General features: G+C 39.0%; 1 protein-coding gene across 9 annotated transcripts in view; it reads right to left on the bottom strand.

The window, feature by feature from the left end:
• The window catches only part of LDB2 (LIM domain binding 2), a 207258-nt gene that overhangs the window by 31954 nt on the left and 153598 nt on the right, over window positions 1-21706 (bottom strand). For all 9 annotated transcript variants that reach the window (XM_015862864.1, XM_015862866.2, XM_015862865.1 and 6 more), the window contains exons 3-5: window positions 18353-18525; window positions 13655-13777; window positions 11935-12018 (exon numbers count right to left, since the gene is read on the bottom strand). In XM_015862864.1, coding sequence (XP_015718350.1) covers window positions 11935-12018; window positions 13655-13777; window positions 18353-18525 — 380 coding nt within the window. The remainder of the gene's footprint in view (window positions 1-11934; window positions 12019-13654; window positions 13778-18352; window positions 18526-21706) is intronic.

Below are 21706 nucleotides of genomic sequence, written 5' to 3'. Positions count from 1 at the left end.
ATAAAAAATAAAATTCTTTTAAAGATCAGATCCTGTAACAGTGAGAATGCATGCAGACATAGATTTTCTGAAGCTACAGAAAATACGAGCAGGCATGACACAATTTATAATATGAAATGGCTTTACTATCCTAAAACTTTTAGGCATGTTTTCAATGATGTCATGAACATATATTTTAGTAAACATATGTGGATGAACTTTTTTCCCCTCTACGTAATTATTTTTAATAGCTGCAACAGCCTACAGGCAATGCATTTTCTTGTACTTCTTGGATGGCTAAAGTCATCTAGTTTTTCTAATGATTCATTCCAGGTGTTTAATACTGATAACCACATATGCATCCCTGGATTTTCCCATTGCTTCAGTAACACACTGTCTAAACTGAACAACTTACATAGTTGTGTTTTTCTGTTAGAATCGTAGAATCATCCAGGTTGGGAAAGACCTCAAAGATCATCAAGTCCAACCACAGCCTAACCATAGTACCCTAACTCTAAAAACCCTCTGTTAAATCATATCTCTGAGCACCACATCCAAACGGCTCTTAAACACATCCAGGGACGGTGACTCAACCACCTCCCTGGGGAGCTGATTCCAGTGTGAACTGTTGTTGTTGTTTGGTTGGTTTTTTAACTAGAACAAGGGAAAACACAGAATTTTCTATTCATGCAAAAATACCTGTGTGATAAGGAAAAAACAGTGAAGTCATCACAGATCAATTCTGGGTTTTGTTTTTGTTTTCTTTTTTTGAGTGCCAAACATGAGGTCAAATTGTTCATTGCGAAAGGCATTTTCTTCACAACTATGACTTCGAAGATGTTCTATAGATTCAAGAAGCCTTATTTATTAACACGCAGATTGCTGAGTGTTATTAAATGCATGTTTCTGGCAGCCCCTGCAGATATGAATAAAGTAGCTAATGAGAAGAAAAATTGCCCATATTGCCTTATTCCCAAGGCACAAATCATCCTTAAGCAATATTGCGATGACAAATGGTGTTTTCACCTTTGTATACATCACCTTTCACGATTAAACATATTGATGAATAGCTTTTTGGAGTGTACCCATATGAAGCTTTAAGAACTTGGTTCCAACCTTAGAAATAGGAAGCTGAGCAAAGAGAAAATGTATTGATTGCTTTAGGAAAGTATATGTTTACATGTCTAAAAGAAAGGGGTCTAAGGAAAGTTTTAAGCAGGTCACCTTTTAAAAGCTCTGACAGAGCAAGCTCTAAGAATACTAAATGCATGTACTTTTCTTCTAAGTCTTTTCTTTCCCTATTTCAGCCTGATTTTCCCTAAAATCAACAATGATATTGTAGTTGATATCCTCTGAAGATCTTTCTTATCTAATTCTTGTCCAGAAAGAAGCTATGAAAGAACAAAACTTTGAACAATGAAATCAAACACAGTAAGTTAAAAAATGTAAGATCCCTTTAGGCTTGTTTGAGAATATAAATTAGGGTTAAAAGGTGGTGTGACACATCCATCTCAAGAAGTACTAAGCAGCCACAACATCCATTTAAATGGAGGAGCTATCAAGGACCAGTAACTGCCTTCGTGGCAGGTGAAAAAAAAAGGCTGCTTTCTTCTTTAATTTCACTTAACTGAAATAGAAAGAAAAGAGCCTAAAGTATCACTCCAAACCAATCAGTGTTACAAAAGTATTTTGTTTTATATTTTGACCCTTCCTATGATCTCTCTGGTTTTCCATCCTCTTGAAGGAAATGGTCATTAACAGTATTTGGTGCAAGAAACGTGGGAGGAGAGCAAAAGCAGAGAATTGAGAGCATCTCCATAGACAGCATACTTCTGCCTGCCCTGGGGGGCCGCAGTTCTCAGAAGGCTTTGTTTCTGCTACTTTTCTTCTTGCTTCGTGTTTCTAGTCTCTGCTGCAGTAGTCAGTTAAAAAATGAAAAACTGAAAAGCTCATGAGGCTTTTATGTTTTGTGGTTGTTTTTGTGGTCTAAACAAGAGGCAGCCTTCTCCCTCTGGGTTTGTACTCGGAGGAGCCTTAAGCAGTGCACTGCTTCTTGCCATCATGTCAGCAGAACTGGGATGACCTGCAGCAGCTAGGAGCAAGTCTTGGAGCTTAGACAAGGGCAGTGTCCGTAAGTCCTCTGCTGCTGTGAAGTCCACAAAATTATTGTATTATTGTGTAACTGGAAATAAGGGTTTTCCTTACCATCTATTATAGCCAGAGGAAGCCTATCCTAGGCTGCAAAGTGGTCTACAGTAGAATTCAAAATATTAAAATAAGATTGTAGGATCCAGGCTATCCTGACGCTGACCCAGGAAGAATTTGAAGCAGCTGACAAAGAGACCAGATGGTCTTCAGGATACAATTAGCCATCAGGAGGGTACACAAAGAAACAATAAGTGGTATGAATATGATTTGGGTGATAATATTGACTTCAGGAACATATATTTTTATTCTGAGCAACTTTTTGTTCTTATACTATTAGCTATAATAATGAGCTAGCTGTGTTTCATGTTTCATGTATTTCATGTTTCTTATTATAATTATTTTTGTCAAATTAATTCATTTTTAAAATTACATTGTTCAAGGTCATAGCAATAGAATATATCTGATATTCTCTCCCTTGTATGGCTGAACATTTCACCTCACACACTAGAAAAGACAAGGCACCCAAGGATACCCTGGAGTACCACCAGGATATGGAGAGTTATAAAAGAAAGACAGTTGCTATTTAAATAGACTATAATATTTTACATGATACCATAGCTCTAACACATCTTGTCAAAAGCTAAAAAACAGAAAGCTCTGCTGTAGTGCTTAGAAGATTGAAACCTTACTTCCTTTATTTGCATATCACAATCAGAAGATTATTCCATTCTATAATTTCATTAGTTTGCATGGGAAGTCTCTAGACCTTCGCATTACTTTCGACCTATAACATACTATGGAAGACAGTACCTGTATTGCGGCTGGTGACATGAAGCATGAGACCAGATCTGCTCCAGAGAGTGTGGTGATCTCTGCTTAACTGCCAACACCATTTTCTTTAGATAGTGCTTGTGTTTTCCTTGGAGATTTTGCTCCAGACCTGGCTGGGTCCAATCCTGCTTTATAAATGAGATGCCACGCAATCAGGCTAGGGAATATGCTGCGGGCTTTTTGTGTGTGTGCTTCATACTTACTTTATGTAAAACTGTCTTATCTTGCGTAGAAATGGTGCACGGCCTTTTAATTAAACTAGCTCTAAGTTTTGCCTGAATGATTAATAAAATGAGAAAATTCTCTCTCTTGCTATGAAAGCGCTGTTCTTTTGTCTTCCTTCATTCTTTTATATTCCTAAACCTTTTCTTCAAGTCAGATCCCTAAGTTGATAGTTGTTCCTTGGGGCTCACCTAGGAATTATAATCTGTGGCTAAATCAAGTTAATTTTCTTTTGTCACAAAACTGCAAAACAAAACAACAACAAAAACGCAATAAAAATAACCATTTGTTGTTGTTGTTCATGCAGCATGGCATTTTCATGGCTAAAATTGCCCAAGGGACTGGAGAAATTAATTTTGATAAATTGGATTTTATGGGTATAAAAGACCTCTGAATAAATGAAAAACTATGAGATGACATTTGGATCAAAGGACAGATACCCATTGACTTCAATGGATGTTAAGACTGGTTCTTTGATTAACAAACTGCCTTATTATGAAGCAGTGGTGAGGTAGAAACACTGATGGGAAAAGGTAACAAGGCATAAGATTAAAGAAGCCATTTGGGACAGGGAGAAATATTCAGCATAGCACCATTTTCTAGCTGTGCAGAACACAATGCTAGAAGTGAAGCAAAACAGATGGAAACCACTTCTGCTTACACTGCTCACAAGCCTCATGTATGCAGCAGTACAGACCTGGTTCAGTACTTCATCAGCACTGCCTGTACATTACATCCTATGGGTCTAATGTAGTTGAGATAATTGCAAAATCATGGGTTCCTGTTTATTAATTAGATATCCCTGCTGATAGATCCATTAGTACGAACACAAGGTATGCTTACAAATCAAAAGCACTGCACAGACTTGCACACTTATGACCACCAGACAAACGCTGATATTCATGTAAATGTACATACAGTACTGAAACAGTGTACTAAGATTTTCTAAAAGGTGAGCACAAAATGGGTATTTTCAATTAGTGCAATTGATTGGTAAATTACTGTGTGATTCCTATGGTACTTAAAAAAACTGCATTCCGCTTATATCTATACACACACGTTCACAGACGCACAACCCTTCAGTGGCAACAAACTTGGAGATGTGGTCTAACTTCCAGGCAGAAGCCAGATGACACAAATCTCTGTTCCCTACCTTGCATGAGTAGCACTGGGAGAGCTACTGAGGATGATCATCACTTGGGTGGAAGGGCTAGATGAGTTTCCCCGTCAGATCAGTCAAAGGGAACAGGTAATGTCAGAGGAAGGGGAAGGGACAAGCTTACCAGAAAGGTTAACTACCCAGAGAAAATTATTGCAGAGATCATGTAACGTGATTGCTTGTGATACCAGAATAAGGAGACTTGTAAAATAAACCTCCTGAAGATTAAAAACACGGGGGAGACATACGATTCACTTTTCAAGATAAGAGCAGACCATAGTGCTACCATAAGCTTTCAGAAATCAATACCCCAAGACAACTGCTTCCAAGAACAAAGATTTGAACCCCAGGCTTTTCATTAAAGCCTATTTCTTGACCTCTGCAACCACTCACCCATCCCTGCATAACAATTTGAACTGAACACCCATGGATGTTCAATATTCAACAGCTAATTATAATTTTTGCTGTTTTCATTGCTTTGAACAAGAAGCTGGTTTTGGTGTTTTCAGGTCTTCACACAAATCATACCTCTGCAGCTCTCATTCCTAAACTTAATTAATAGTTATTATTATTTATGACTGCACTGCATATTAGTCCAGGCTTTAATTTGGTCTTCTAAAAACAGAGCCTGCAGCTGTGTTCTTGGGCTTCTTTCCCCTCATCTTTTTTCCTTTCTGAAATAACATTATTAGTTCAAATCTTGTGGCTTGTTTTTATACAGCTGACGATTAGTCTTTTTCTCTGCCTTTTACCCTTCTAACATTTTATTTTTAAAATGCTCCAACCTAACTTCATTCTGATTTCTCACTCATGGATGCTTCCAGGATTCACATTGCAGGCTATCATCCTTCCATTCTCATTACTGCAGAGCTTAATTTAATTTCAAAGGTCATATGATCTATATATCCAGTGGGCACAGTAGCTAGCTTCTGTTCATACACAATACATCTTTCTGAACTGAAACTCATGATCCCGTTAGTGCCCTTTGTGTGAAGACTGGCCATTACCATCTCCAGAATGTGGGTAAAATCTGCTGTTTCTGCTTAAATCCCGATGTTTTCTCTAATCACTTATGCTCCGCTTCCATTCCCTGTTTTTAACTTGCATCCAAACTTTCTGCTATCCACAGGCTCTAAAACCTGTTTCCAAGCCACAGCAAGCTGGGTTAGTCACTATTACGCTGGCTCATCTGGCTTAAAATTGTTATCTGATCTTTTTAAAAGCCATTGGATTTGCTACATCTTACTTTGCTTTTGATGAGTCACAATTCTCCCATCTATTACACACTTCATTTGTTTCAATAAAATGCTTAGGGATCAACGGATGAAAAGTACAACACTACTATTGTCTGTGATGAGTATCACTTTATCATCATGCCCTAACTCTGCTACTTCAAATTCCATCTTCTCTTCACAATATTTCCAACTTGGTGCCTCATTCTCCACTTTCTTATGTCTTTGCCATTCTTGCTCCCTCATCCCACTCACTCCATCCTGGTCACTTCTCAAAAACAATCTGCTCTATCACTTTTCTCTGTTCTCTTCTGCTTACAGTAGGATAATTTGTTTTATAAATATTCTGCAATGTCATATCTTTATTAAAAAAAGAGAAAAGCTAACATTTGATTGTACAAGCTGTTGCAAAGAACACATTCTTCTCCTTTATTATTCTGAAAGTAACATATAACATTGTCTAGAAAATATTAAACACATGAAATAGAGGAAAAGAAACCACTGTGATCATTACTGATACAAACACAAGAAATTACATTACCAGAGAACCTTGGCAGAATCTCCTAATTATAGCTGGCACAGACTGAGAATGGACAGTCAGAGAAATCTGAATCCTTCTGTGAAACCCTTTTGATTTCGACCGTGTTTTCCCAGGGAGATCTGCCCCAAGCTCAACTGTCTCATTGAAAAATGCTACCATTTGTAGGAATAAAGTCTACAAGATATCGTGCCTCTGGTTCTGAGGATTCTTTAAAATGTTGACAGCTTTCATTAGGAAAATCTTCAGAATAATTTAATGATCCCAAACCTGTCCTTTGAGTGTGAATCCTTAACAGAACTTGTTACTCCTATCCATTAGGGTACAGCATCTCGCTACACGCTCAGATATTCTGCTTCTCTGACACCTCACACTGCTCACAGAACACAGTCAGTGCAGTTGCTATGTGCAGGGCTTCGTGCTTATCTGCTGAAGCCATCGAAATACGGCAGAAGAACGAAGAGGGAAGCAACAGAAGAAGAAAGGATGAGCTTAGATTATAGAGTAACCAAATGCTGCTCTAACAAAATTCCCTTGCCACACAGCTCTACTGTGATACAAAGTCATTGGAAAAGCACTCTTATCAGTGTGTTCCCAGAAACACTCATCTGTTCCCCCTTCATTTACAGAGCTAGCATGAGACAGCAGACTGATCAATGTCAACAGTTTTGTTACAGCAAGTGCCTTGCAAAGTCAGGCCTTTGCTTTTTCTGAATGGCTACCTCCAGTTAGCTGATCCCGAGTGACCTCAACATCATATGTGCAAGCAGGGGTGACAGTGCTCTTCCATGTGTAGGTGCTACGCAGCCATTAACATCTGCAGAGGAGATGCTACAGTGATGCTGCAATAAAGTCCATAAGGAATCTTTTCAGTACCTAAAGGAGGCTTATTAAAAAAATAAAAAATAAAAAGATGGAGACTTTTTACACGGGTAGACAGAGGAAAAATTGGAATGGTTTTAAATTAAAAGAGAGGAGATTTAGATTAGATGGTAGAAGGAAATTCTCAGGAAGAGGTGAGACACTGGCACAGGCTGCCCAGAGAAGCTGTGGGTGCCCCATCCCCACTGGTGTTCAATGCCAGGGTTGGATGGGGCCCTGGGCAGCCTGAGCTGGTAGGTGGCAGCCCTGTCCAGGGCAGGGGGCTGTAACTAGATGGGCTTTAAGGTTCTTTCTAACCTAAACCATTCTGTGATTCTATGAAATGAGTAGCACTGGAGTGCTTGGTACAGAATGGATGCTAGCAGCATTCCTGTGCTCTGCCTGGACCAGGAGCTCTAAGGAAACCACCACGTGTGACGCTGTAGTCAAAAGATGGCAACATCACATTACTCACACAGGGAAATGGATTAGTGCTGCATGGGTGACTATAAATATAGCATTTCTTTACCCAGATGCACCTGACTTTGCATCCTTAACAATGCTTGCACATAATCTTTCTCCCTCTTCACTGAAAATACACAAAATGCTGTTAAGTATTGACCAGATAGCTGACACAAACCATTACACATTAGAAGGAAACACAAATGATCTGGATTCATTTCCTTTCCATGCATGAAACCATATTTAGAAAGAAAAAATAAAATTCACAGTGCATTAAAACTGTTGCATGTGAGTCTATTTTGCATGTGCATTGGATATAGTTACAAATGGACTGATTGCAATGTGAGCACTGCCTTCAGAAAATTGTGTCCCATTAAATAATTCATGTTATTTTCCTAGCAGAAGAAATCTGAGTGTCCAGTGAGAAGCTGAATTACTGAAAAGGAGGATTCGAGAAATATTGCCCTGTGTTGCAACAGTAATGCTTCATTATTGCTTGTACAGAAAACAAACTGGCTAATTTGTAGCTCCGACAAGCCCTGGTGGATGCACCCTATGGGATTAAGGGGAAGCGCTGCACCAGCTCTACCTTTGCAGAGGACAGAAGTGGGCTGGGCTCCACTAACTCAAACAGAGCAGTTGCTGGAGCAGACCCACAGCATGGGGAGGGTGCTGGATCTATACCCTGAGAACAGCTCTGAGAAATCAACTCCAACTCACACAATACAAGAGAGGAGAAACAAATTTTGGAAACCTGCTGGGCAAGATACAGCTGTATGTCAAGGCTCAGGCCAGGTAGTCCTGCCTAATTGGCATTAGAGGCCGGCATTTCTATCATGTGAGAAATTTTGAGAGAATAAATCATTTTATAGAAGGCAGAATGAATTCTCTGAGCTCCAAACTGAATAGTGCTGCTGGCATTCATCTGCTGTTTAGAGTACATTCAAATATGTTACGCACTGAAGACTTAAATAAAATAGCAGAGCAACAAGAAAACTCTGCAGACAAAAAAATAAGAAGGTAATGTGTGTGGACTAATTCATTGTAGCTTGGTGGAATCTGGTCTGCTGCATGTTATCTCCATCTTTCATCTCTGTACAGGAACCCTGTTTGTTTTTGGAGTTGTACTGACTGGGACTAGGATATAGGTCTTGGACTTATTATCTGATGGTTTGTAATATCTTGTAATACTTGATGACTTGATGAAAAATTACCTTTTAAAAAGCTTGATATTAATTTAAAACCTACAAGGTTTTGCTCATTATTTCTGAGACAGCCTGTTCAGCTCCTATTCAGCAGTTACAGCAAAGTCTGCTGACCCCATTGATGAGGTAATCAATTATGCTGGAACAAAACAAACTAGTAAGTGGAAGGGAAGGAAATCTATGGTTTTTTACAGTGCCAGAGAAAGCAGAGAGAAAAAACATTCACAAAACGGCACAGAACAAAATAATTCATTTCCAGGTTCTGGAATATGTTCCAGAAAAAAATACTTAAAGTTTGTATTAAATATTATTAAAAAAAATCAATGTTCTTCTGTGTAGAACACCTTTATTCTGAATAAATGAAGACAAAACAGGGCACAGATCCAAAGCTGTGGCTCCACAGGCATGTGGCACTCTGGAATGGAGGTTAACATGCCAGCAACTGCAATTATTCCAAATAGCAATGATTTAGCATTCTGTGATGGCTAGAGTGCAAAAAATACAGGCTATGCCTTTATATCACAACCATCTGAAATCCAGGTTTAAATTCTGCCTTTAAAGAGACTGCAGTGTGGCTTGCTGCTGTGTGCACGCTGGAGAATAAAAATGATTAATTCTGCCCATCAGTGAAGTTTTTGCTTACGAGTATTGCAAGCCTTTGCTGTGTGCAGCAGGAAAAAAGGGAAAAAAAAGGAAATCATTTTTATGCTTAGTGTGAAATCCTTATTCAGAAACATGTAGCAGTGCTAATTGCTAAATACTGGGAAGACTGGATATAATATCCTTTAATGCTGGCTTAAATAAAGGAGAAAACACCTTAAACCTCAGTGCATTTACCAGATACTTCTAGCTCATGGTTTCACAATCCTTAGTTGAGAAAGGATTTTCATTTTAAAATTAACAGAAGAAAGTGATTGGAAAAGAAGTAAATCAAATGGAAATATTTCATCTAATATGAGCTCGAGCTGAACATCTGAAAAAAAAAAATAATAGCAGAATGATCAATTCCTCCCTGCAAGAAAGAGAGCTACAAAGATTGGCTTGTAAAAAAGGAAAAAAAAAAAAAAACCCTTTTGGAATCACCACAGCAGGAGCCAGTGGAAGCTTTGCACCCAGAGACCAAATGTTGTCTGTTAAGCTAACTAAACTAGTAAGGAAGGAGAAAAAAAGTAAGACTTCATCTTTTCATCCCCTTTCACTTCAGTGCTCATCTCCTCAGTGCTTAGCTTGATCCCAGTTTTCTTTTCCTGAGGATTTTTTTCTCCCTCCCCCACTTTCTTCCTTTCCCTTTATTTGATGCTGATGGGAGCAGTGCGGGTGTGCTGTGCGGTTGCACCCTAGCGGGGCCCCTGCCTTTCTTGTGCACATCATCATGAGTGGCAGTAGCAGAATATGCCACAAAGGACCTGGAAGGGACTGGGAAAAGGAAATGCTGCAAATTTGGCCTTGCCCTCTGAGCTCCACAGAGAGCATGTGCTGAGCCTGCCCAAGTGCTCACAGGTATGTCCAGGCACGCTAAGGGAATCAAAGACTTCAAAAGGCAGGTGATGTCTCGTAGTGTATAAAAACTCTAAAGAAAACATGGAAATAGCCTACTGAAGGCAGAAGCCTGCTGATGTTTGCCATTATGCAAAATGTGGTGTGACTTAGGAGGGAGCCATGGTGGCCATTTCTGGAGAGCCAAGCTACAAGTACACCAAGCTATAATCACAGAATGGCTTGGGTTGGAAAGAACCTTAAACATCATCTAATTCCAGTGCCTCTGTCATGGGCAGGGTTCTCACCCACAAGCTCAGGCTGCCCAGAGCCTCATCCAACCTGGCCTTGAGCGCTCCAGGGATGGGGCATCCACAGCCTCTCTGCACAGCCTGTGCCAGTGCCTCACCACCCTCTGAGTGGAAAATTTCTGCCTACCATCTAATCTAAATCTCCTCTCTTTTAATTTAAAACCGTTCCCCCTTGCCCTATCTCTATCAGCACGTGCAAATAGCCAGCTCTTCAAATCCATAGCTCTCAAAGTTAAGAGATAAGAGATGTTGGAGAGAATGCAATATACACAACATAGACACACTGTCCTCGACTTTACAGGGGAAATTCTAATGCAGCACCTTATTCCTCTGAGGTTTTATGACAAATTCTTCTTTCAGTTACAGCCAGTCTGCCCTGTGTAACTCAGACTATAATTTGAACAGTAACTTTTCAGCCAGCACCATAAACAGCTACCAACAAAGGCTTATTATCCTGGAAGAGCAAGGAAAACTGCAGCCTTTCTATAAGCCATGGACATACACAGTGAGGAAAATCTCACCATGTCTCCATCCTGACATTGTTCCTCCTTGGAGTCCAAAACACTCTGGGACAGGACTTCACCATAGGAAGGATTTTACAAGGATCACAGACTTGAAAAAAAGCACAGCTTTTTTTTTTTTTTTTGTTCACTACAATACAGGCTCTCAGCTCTACCTTGAGCTGAAAAAAATTGCATTTCCCAGTGTGCTCTTGTCATCTTCAAGAACCATCTTGAATTATTACACAATTAGAAGGAATAAAACCAGATTTCTTGGACACGTTAGCTTGGTTTATTATTGAGTTATCTGCCCCATTTTATCTATTAATGGCATGTTTAGGAATAAGAAAAGTCTTAATTTTAACCTTGAAAAATGAACTCTACAAACCCATATTTCAGTGTATGCATTGTAAGCCCACACCAGGGAATACTCTGAAAAATAAAAATAAACTTACAAACTTTGAATGCACTTTAAGGGTCAAAAAGCAATGGGAACAAATGCATTATTTAATCATAAAAAACCACACTCAATTCTATGCAAGGCCGAGGAGGGAGCTCAGGCTCCCAGAAGCACATGAAGTAAGAACTGGTTTGAGGAACTGCTGCAGCCAGAACTGGAGCTGAGTGTTTGCTCAGACATGGAGAGGTGGGGAGGTCGGAGAGATGGAGAATGCAGACAGTTGTTAATGAGAACAAGCTGCCATTTTCTCAGGAACAGTGAAACAGTTTTGCTTGCAAAAAAAATCAATCCTTTTATCAAACATGAGAAGTAATGCCATCAAAACCAGAGTGTTGTGCACACATTCCTTCAACTCCATGGCAAACTTCTTATTCTTTTTAATGCTGCATTATTAGCAGCTACATCTTTAGTGCAGTCTCCTGCATTCCTGCTAAGAGTTAGGTGCATCTCTTACCTGTCTGACACAGGCTCTGCTCTCATTACCTTGACTCAAAGCTAACAGTAACTTTTAAAAAATGCTCACAATAAACATTGGCTATGGTATGCTTACCCTGAGGTAGTTGAGGGTGAAGTTTGTCAGACCCATTCGAGTGATGTTTTTGGACAGCTGCTCCAGCACCTGAGGGTCTTGTGCCTAAACAACAGAGAGAAAAAGAATTTTCACTTTGCTTTTCATCTATTTGCTTTTCTTTATGCATTTGGTGGAATGTGGGGAAGGTTCTTTGAAGAGAGATGTCATTCCTATTGATAATGAATTTATGCCATAAGCTACAGAGCTCTGTTTGCACAGGAAAATGCAAAACCTTAAAGAATTGAACCAGAATGATGAACTGTTTTCCAATACTTCCTCCTGTCCATTCAAGTAATACACCTTGGAGGTCTGGTCATGCATAGGGCACAGACAAGCAGAGCACCCCTCCCACCTACCCCACAAAGAGCTTCCTGTAGGACCTCAAGCCTTTCCTTTGTTGGCTGGAAAACAAGGAAAGTAAGCAGATAAAGGCAGAAGCAAAGAAGGTATTACTTTCTTTTTGTGTATGAGAAATTGAAGCAGAGAACTCATCAAAGCACTTTCTAACAGACCTAATAATGTGAGAAGTGCTAAGCACAGGATGGAGAACCCTTCTGGTTTAGATTATTTTACTTCAGATGAAACTGGAAAAGCACGAGCACAGTCCTTCTCTGATCCAAGCCAGGAGCTTTACCTGTGAGACCAGCCTCTGCTTTAGAATGATATCGATCTCATTACTACAATTACAACCTGCTGGTTATTAGCTAACTTGGTTCTAGTCTCTTTGAACTGCAACCTCCCTAAATATAAAATTGTGCCCACAGCCATCTTTATTTAATGGGATATTATTGAATAGTTCAGAGGTTGAACCCTCTTAAAAAAACACCACAAAAAATAACTAGGGAAAAAAAAAAAAAAAGGATAGAAATGGAGGAGGATATTTCCAACAGTATTTCCAAAACAAGTCTGGGCCAGTTAAGTTACATATTATTTAATGACTTGACACTCCTCTCTAAAACATATATCTTTAATTTTGGATATCCAAGTAACTTGATGCCAAAATAAGGGTGTATATTTGGGGCTGTATCCTTACCCTCTACAACACTATAGCCCTGTAATTAATTTTGTACATAGAGCGCTACTAATCTGAATGCTTCTGCAATGCAGAACTGAAAGTAGCAATAACACTCTGTTCTTTGTTTCCCCTCAGTGATTTACTTTATTACAGTTAGACTTCATCCTGTAGAATATGTAAAGTTTTAATGTTCCATTGTGTACATTTTCATCCAATTACAAAGAAAAAAAATGTCCTGAAATAATAGGAAGAGAAGACCTGGATTACAATTCTTAAGTATTTTGAGTAAATATATGACATTTATTTATTTTCTGTCTTATGTAAGGGTAAAATTAGTTAGCTTGATTTGAAGACAGACCAAGAAAATTTGTATCTACAATGATGGAAATTCACTGATGTTAGTTTAGTTGATATCAATATGAATAGATTTTCAGCCCAAACCATACAGACCACCGAATGGGATTAAAAACAAAACTGTGCTAAACCAAAATGGAAATATAGCAACAGTGGCAACAATAAAGCACTGAGATAGGAGGGAGCAATGAAGGAACTTGTAAATGGATGTAGTTGCAGGCAAAAGAAAATATTTATAGTTAATTGCCTTGAGTGTGAAATTTGCTGGAGATCTTCATAGACCTAATCTCATCTCTTTGCATTAGGTCAAGTGAAAAAAGGATTACTTACATGCATGGCTAGAATGCTGCGTGGGACTAATTCTCTGTATTGTCTAATAGTAAAGTGCCATGTTTTTATTCTCATAAGATCATCAAAAGTAAACTCCAAGATAAGACGTCCTTCTGTGCATACCTAGAATACATAAAATGCATGACATAAATTCCCAGGAATTTTGCTTTCAGTGTTACTGTATCATCAATCAAACAACACTGAAAAATATCAGAGCAGTATTCTGTTGCTGGACTAATTATTTTTCTTTCTCATGGGGGCGGGGGGTGAGGGGGGCGGGGGGGGGGGGGGGAAATAAATGTGAGAAAATGACTTCACTGGCCTTACTGCAGAGCAGATAGCACCTTATAATACTAAAGATTTTATAGCATTTCACAAACAGAGTACTGTACTTATTTATTGCATCAGTTCTCTCTCCGTCTTGGTTCAGGAATGCTAATTAATGACCCAGCTTTGCAGTGGAGCTGACTGAGGTCCAAGTGTGCACACTTGATGCAAAGCTGCTGACCCCAATATTTCCAACTTTTCTAAGGTTGATCTTGCCTCACCAGTGGATGGGCACATAAACATTCCATTCCCATCTAGTTGGAGTACAGGGTGCCCTGAATGGTTTGTTTGATGTTAATTGTTTTTGTTCCTTTTTTCCTTCCCATTCTTGTCTTTTTCAAGTATTTTATCTTTTTATTTCATTTTAACTTTTCTTTCATTCTTATCTACTTTTTTTATTAGTGCTGCCCTTCCATGCAATGGTGGGTCAGCAATGAAGAGCCAGAGGGTACTGCGGAGCTGCATCTATGGCCAGTGGCTCCTGCAGCACTGTGAGAGCTCTTATCTAAGGAAGAGATGNGAAATGATGAATAAAATAAATTACTGAAGACTTTTAAGCAACTGTTCACAGTTGTACTGGAAAAGAAATGCTATAGTTGTGGTCTTCCTTAGAAGAAGTAGGTGTATAATAAATGCCTGCCTCGGGGCACCCTGAAAAACATAAACGAAGCCTGATCCAAAATTTAGCTACCTCTGTTGTTTGTTGTTGTTGTTTTGTTTTTTTTTTTTTATTGAATGCTTATGCATACAACTCGTATTCCAAGCAGAATTTCAAAGTACAAGGTGCAGAGATACTGTGGAGACACAGTGTAACAACTTTTAAAAGAAAAGGTTCTTGCAAATTTAATTTTAATACAACTTATATTTGATTGAGCAATCAGCCATCCTAGATTTGGTTGAGGCCAATGGGCCTTTTTACAACCCTAGCTCAGATCAGACTACTTCCTGCTTTGTCAATGTGTGGCTTTTCTGGTTAGCAGTTTGTTAAAGTTACCATGACTTTTTCTCATGGTAGTTTCTACAAAAATACACAGATAATTTTAACAGGCATATTATACAGATAAATTACTCTAGACCTACGAAGAAGAATGTTGCAGCAGGTTCTCCTCTGCCCCTTTTAGCATCCTTCGGTGAAGCCTTCAAATTCTTAATGTAACTTATGTTGTCATTTGACCCTGATCTTGGTTTTCACGTCACTTGTACTACGATAAGAAATTACCCAGAGATATACACATGTGTGCAGATAAGGATTAAAACAAGAAGAAGAGCATTCTGTTGTATTAACAATACTGTGCTGAGGCCAAAGTTCCCGATTGGTGACCGGTTAAATGAAAATACTTCAGGTTTAAAATATTTTTTAATAATAATACCTGTGGCTTCTCAAATGTTTCTTCTGTGGCTCTAAAACCCACAGATCTTAACAGACTTGTTTTATGCACTAGCATTAACAAATTCTCATAGAAAAACTGAAACACATACCCCATTTCACAGTGGTAAAAATTTATACGTCTTATAAAGGAATTTAATTTCCTTACATGGAGCAGAATTTTACGCACTGCTTTTAATCAATAAAATTGGTGCAGTTCTTATTGTAAATGGGCCTATTTTTTTTTTTTTTTTTAAATTTAATGCTACCTTTTACATAGAATCCAAAAAATCAAAAGGGTCTCCAATTAAGAAAACATTTTCTGTTGTGCTGAATTCATGTTACCGTACTGTGAGCTCTGACATTTTGTTTCTGTGGTAACCAAAATCAGCTGATTAGTTGGCATGGCAACAGAAAAGATGTAATCCCAGCAGACACACTCTAATCAATGCCCCCAGCACAGATGGTCTCCGGAGGATCAACAAGAAAGAGGCTGGCAGGCATTCAGCATATCACGTGGTTGCTCTAGACTAGGCCAGGAAAAAAACTAAAAAAGAACGTTTCTCAAACTAAGCAATAGCTTTTTAACCCCTTCGCTGCACTTATTAATTGTAGGAAATTAAACTGCCTGCGCCCACGAGAAATAAATTCATTTCTGTTCCTTAATGCTTGGATTCTTGTAGTAGTGATATAATGCACCTTTTAAAACTCTTTCCACTTTTGTTAATGGCTGTCTCTCAAACCTGATGCTTTGCTTTAAAAGAAATCCGATGCTTTTGCAAATCTGGAATGTGCTGGAGGGCTAAAATCACTGGGAGTGTTTGAGTGCCACGGATATAAATCAGGTTGACGGAGCACAAGAGAAGGCCTGTCCCACCAGTGGGTGCTCCTTGATCTCGGTGGAAGCAAAGCTCACCTTTGTGATGCCATCAGGAACTGTAAAAACCACAAACTGCAGAAAAGCAGTTTGAATACACATGAAGTTGGAGGGTCGGAAAACACTCAAAATCAGAGTATTGGAAATATAATTCTTTTCTTTACCTAGAGAAAAAAACCCAAACATCTGCCCAGGCAAATGAATGTGGTAGTCAAGGTTTTGGCCTCTTTGCCACTTTAATTCACACCACTGAATTGCTTTTATTTTTTACAATATTTATTTATACCTCAATAAAATCTGCTCTTAAGTGTGCGCCTTACTTTATGCGGACAACAGCCTTCTACAGACAAGCTGAACTATTTGTATCCTTACTGGTAGGCATGTTGTAGCCATATTTGTTTGAAAAAATGGGAAGTGCCATGTTATATATTCATCCAATACTGCAGCATGTAGTGAGTAGCACTAACTAGAGAAATGTCGAAATGAATAAAAAGCAACTGCAGATTCACGATTCAATATGTGATGAGAACTGTTCCAGCCCATTATATTAGATGCTAGTGAATTTGTAGCTTACAAGTTATTTGTGAAACTGAAATAGCTATTAAGAAGAATAGCTTATTTGTATTTTTGCACTAAAAAAGCCCTTCACTGGGTCAAATTCAGACATGATGTGAGGAGCTACTCCATCAACTGGAGCACTGCTTATGGGAGTTCTGTTCTTCCAGCAATGCTGTGGGAGTTAAGAGTTTACCTTTGGGTTCAAGATCCATGACCTCACTATCTCTGCTAGAAGTTACACATGCACAGCTGAGACAGCATTTGGCTCTAACTTATTTCTGAAAGCAATGTATTCTTTTCTCCTTTATTCCACTAAACGCTGCCTTCTATTTCAACAGCACTACTTATCCAGCCATTTTAATGTACAGCCATTACAAAAAAAAAAAAGAAAAAAAAAAAAGAAGAAGAAACATAAAGATCTTTAAAGGCAGCTACACAAAGAAGCAGCTGCCCTTCACCTCTCCATGTTTTCTACACGTGACAACCATGGACAGCTCTTCCTGAGCACTGAGGTGGTAAAGAGGTGCCACCCAGGAATATCTCCATGTTTGTGTCTGTGTAAATCACAGGCTGCTGTAGTGGGAAAGCTGGAATAAATATACCATAAAATGCACACCTCCAAGCTCACCAGTGTTCTACACATGGGTGGCTTCTTCTCCCTGTCCTTTAAGCCCCACACCATGATGAATAAAATAGTCAGAGAAGACACACATGCTAAAACTACATGTGCCATGCAGCCCCTAAGCATGTTGTCATAAGGGCAATATGGATGGATTACCTCCTCCTGATGCACCTTTTCTTTTGTGCTTTTTTTTCCACATGAAGGTTGATGTTCATAGAAATGAACAGGTACAAGATGCAAAAGAAACATTTTCTGTTAAATTATGAAATGGGCCTTTCCATTTTCAAAACTGGTTTACTGGTTTTTAAAATAGGATTTTTTGTTTTGACTTGGACTTTCCACCTTTTTGGCACTCTTTTTATAAATATGCAACACTCACTTTAATTAAAAAATTGAAGTAGGCTGTGCATGACGATAATATATTTCACTATATTCCATAATTCACTATCAGTTGCGAATATTGAATATGTACTAACTGCCTGATGCAGAACATGCTCAAATCAATTGAGTCCTCCACTGACTTCTCTGCCTTTTGGACCAGCATTCCACTGTATTTAATAATCTGTTTACTAGGGATTTACAGTCCTTAGACTGAGTATCAAATGTAAAGTGAGCCACCCAAAGTGGTATATACCAGCAATGTAAAATCTCATTGTTGCTTTAAAATTGAGCCAAGAGAAAAGGAGATGGCAGGTTGCATTTAATTCATGTACATCTGATAGCTCCAGAATCCTGGCATAATGTACTTCTCTCGCAATTTTTTGGGGGGAGAATTGCAGAAGATGCCCACAGAATTCTCCAGTCATGTAATGAATACAGAAAATAGAAATAATCTCGGTCTACCAGAAAAATGCAACAGCCAACATTTTTTACTCTCAGACACACCAGAAAGAAAGAAAAACACAAAACAAAAACAAACAACATGCTTTTTTGAGTCTTCCCTGTTACCTTGGTAAACATGGGTTTTCCGTGCTGAGTGACCATGGTGCATTGATCACAGTCCACTGTGATGGATGAGTTGTGGTATGACTCTTTTGAGTGCTTGAGAATGTAATACAGGTCTGTTACACCTCCTTCAAAGACAGTGCTAAAATAACGAGGAATGAGGGTCCTTCCAATTGCTGTGAGGAAAATACAAAGCAGAATTCAGCAAATGCTCTAGGTTATAAAATCTTCAACCATTTGCTAACAGAACATGAATAAATTTAAGTGCAATGAAATCAAACTTTCATTTAAGTAATATAATACATGTTTTCTGTCTGCTGTAGAAATGGAGTTGTGCCTGCTCCCAGTGAAATCAATGAAAACAGCTTATTCTGATATTCAGAGAGAGTGAGCTCATCTTATTTAATCTCTTTACACTGATGGTGAGTTAGAGGTACTTTTGAAACCATCTGCAAGTTTTTTTGTCCCAAAGTAATTATCATACAGAGAGCCACATGGTGTCAATTATGACTGAAAGTTGGATATTACTCATAAATATATAAATACAAGTGCTGAGCACTTACAGAAATGCATTTATATAAAAGAGCTGTGGACACAAATATGTTTGTGTGTGCATATGTGTATTTATACACACACACACACACACACACAGTGTTGACTGAATAGGTCAACTACAGCTATCAATCTGGATAGTGAAGAAAGACCTGAGAATGTAATATAGTGTATGTTATACAACATGTGATTGCCAAGAGAGAGCCTACCTGAAATCTTTCTTTAGACTGAGTGTGTTTGTGCCACAGGCTAGAAGGTCTGAGCAGACACCTGTAGTAACTTATGTCCACTCTTAGTCTTCAGGAGTATGGACTCCAAGTACTGGGTTCTCCAAGTATGTAATGGCAATAGTGAGCACAACATGCATTTTGGATACACAGACTAGCAGAAAAAAATGGTATCGAAGGCAGTCTTGTACACAACTGATGTTTTCCACCTCCTTTTTTTACAGATAAATTTGGATGCAACCACAAGCTTGTATGAAAGAACACTTTAGTTTAAACAGACTAATACTTCCATATTGAATGACTCATTGCCTTGCATACATTAATCAATCCACAGTAATTCTGAGTGGTGGATACATGAAAATTACCTCCATCTTCAGAGGGAAAAACTGAGATCTAAACTAAGTGTTTAGTTCTCACTGGAACAGTGAGAGAGAAAAGTCACCATCAGGCAAAATTAGAGTCGATTAGCTCCTAATTCTTATTTATCTACCAGGACTATGTGGTGACTCATGCCTCTCTTATTCGCTGCATACCTTTCAGAGTAATTTCTGAAAAACTTATTTTCATAGGAATTTTGCCAGCATACAAACAAGGGCACTTGACCCTAAAAATGTATTTGCAAGTGGGTGTTGTAAATTAAAAACTATGGTGTTTTCACAGAAGTGGTTCTGTGAAAGCTGTTTCTGCTCTGTGTGTTACAATGTGGAATATTGCATGTGTGGTTATAATGCACATTACGTAAGGAAAATATACAAATATAGAAAACAAGGACTTCTTAAAGCTTTTACTGCAATATTAGGTATCAACACAATTTTAAGGATTAAAATATACTGCACTTTCTGGATGTGGCTGACAGTTCAGTGAATACTTTGAACAACTATTCTACAACTCCAGCTCCTAAAAAGCCCACCCACTCACTATGCATATATTAATTTTCTACAGTCTTTTAATTTAATTTAGAGAAAATGAAGTCCAGTGTATCAGCATTAGACTTGAGCTTTAACTCAGATTTTTCCATCTTGGTATGGTATATAGCAAAACTCGAAACTTTCCCATCATGTTAATTTTTTTGCTCCCCTAAGGCTAATTAGTGCAAATTAAATTTCCTGCTAATCATCCTAGGCAGAAAATGTGTGATATGAAAATCCAGCATTCCTACTGATTGTGATAAACCTCTATTCACGTGACCTAGGCACCACATAAATATCTTGAAACTTCTTTAACTGCATTTATAGACCATTCCCAAAGTAGCATGGTCATATGGTGCTGGTTTCAGCCATGTAGCCACAGCTACAACACATTAAAGAAAGCTAGAAATACATTAAATATCTCATTATTTTTCCTACTAGGCATTTCCTGTGCTTGCTACCAGGGTCTGCTACTGTAAGTAACAACGTGGGGAGCCAAAAGGATGAGCAGGAACAGGGTTGTGCACAAGGAGATGCCCCATGGAGCCCCATTTTCATCTACAGATGCCTGTGCAGACTCTGTCTGTAAAAGGCAAAACTGCTCATGTGAGTGTCTAGCATACAGTAGCATAAACCTCCACGAGAAACACTCACAAAACCCTACTAACAAACAGGCTGGTCCTCAGCTCACTGAGCTGCTTTTGCTACAGAAGGCTGAAGGAGGTCCAAGGCTTGGGCTCTTTTCCTGAAGAGCTCCGTGGCTTAAAAAGATAACTTATTTTCTAGTACAAACATGACTCTGTACAGTGGTAACAAAGCTTATTTGTGCAGAAGACGTTTCCAAGAACAACAAAGCGCTGCGGAACAAGCTCTTGTAACCACAAACTTTCTGTTTTAAGCGCAAAAGGCTTGCCCTGATGTTTTCTCCTCCAGAACATAACCGTTTGTAAGAACATCCAAGCACCCTCAGCTCCACTCTTTATTTCCCTGCTCTGTTTCCTTTCTCCCCTACCCTCACAGCCCTTCTTTTTCCTCCCATCTTATGGTCAGTTTATACGCACAGGTTATCTTCCACGTCACAGTTCAGCACTCAGTGCCGCCCTGTCTCTTCTCCCCCACCTCACACACTGTCTGTTCTTGCTGAGGCAGACTCACTAACACCCCACAGCTCCCCAAATCCCTCATTCTCCTTACCTAAAGAGGACCATGCTATCTATTTGCAGTCTTCCTGTTCTCCTCTCCCCCAAAATCCAGCTTCACACACACATTCTCAGTGCCCTCCCCAGCCACCCAAGCTGCACAAAGCTCCTTGCCTCTACAAAGTAAATCCTTCTTCTGCTTCTGAATTTTGTGTACTTTGCCCCAGGATCTTCTGTCTCCTACTTTTCTGCACCCTGCCTTGTCTGACTCCATCCCTCCTCCCCTTGCTCAGCATTCTATCCAGCCAGGGACAAGGCAAGAACATCTTTTTAAAGCCCTCCATGCAGCTAAGCAGCTCCCCATTCACTGTCCACGTTTTTCTCACTGACTTCTAACCCTCCCACAGTCAGCTTCCTCTCTTCCCCTTTCACCTTCCAGTTAATACTTCACTCTCACACTTCATTGCCATCAGATTTCTTTCCTGGTTTAGTCCCTTTCTTTTTTTGCCTTCTTTTCCCTTTTTCTCCTAA

Source organism: Coturnix japonica, chromosome 4, assembly GCF_001577835.2.
Source record: "Coturnix japonica isolate 7356 chromosome 4, Coturnix japonica 2.1, whole genome shotgun sequence".
Classification (NCBI taxonomy): Eukaryota; Metazoa; Chordata; class Aves; order Galliformes; family Phasianidae; genus Coturnix; species Coturnix japonica.
This window is presented reverse-complemented; position numbering and strand designations above follow the sequence as displayed.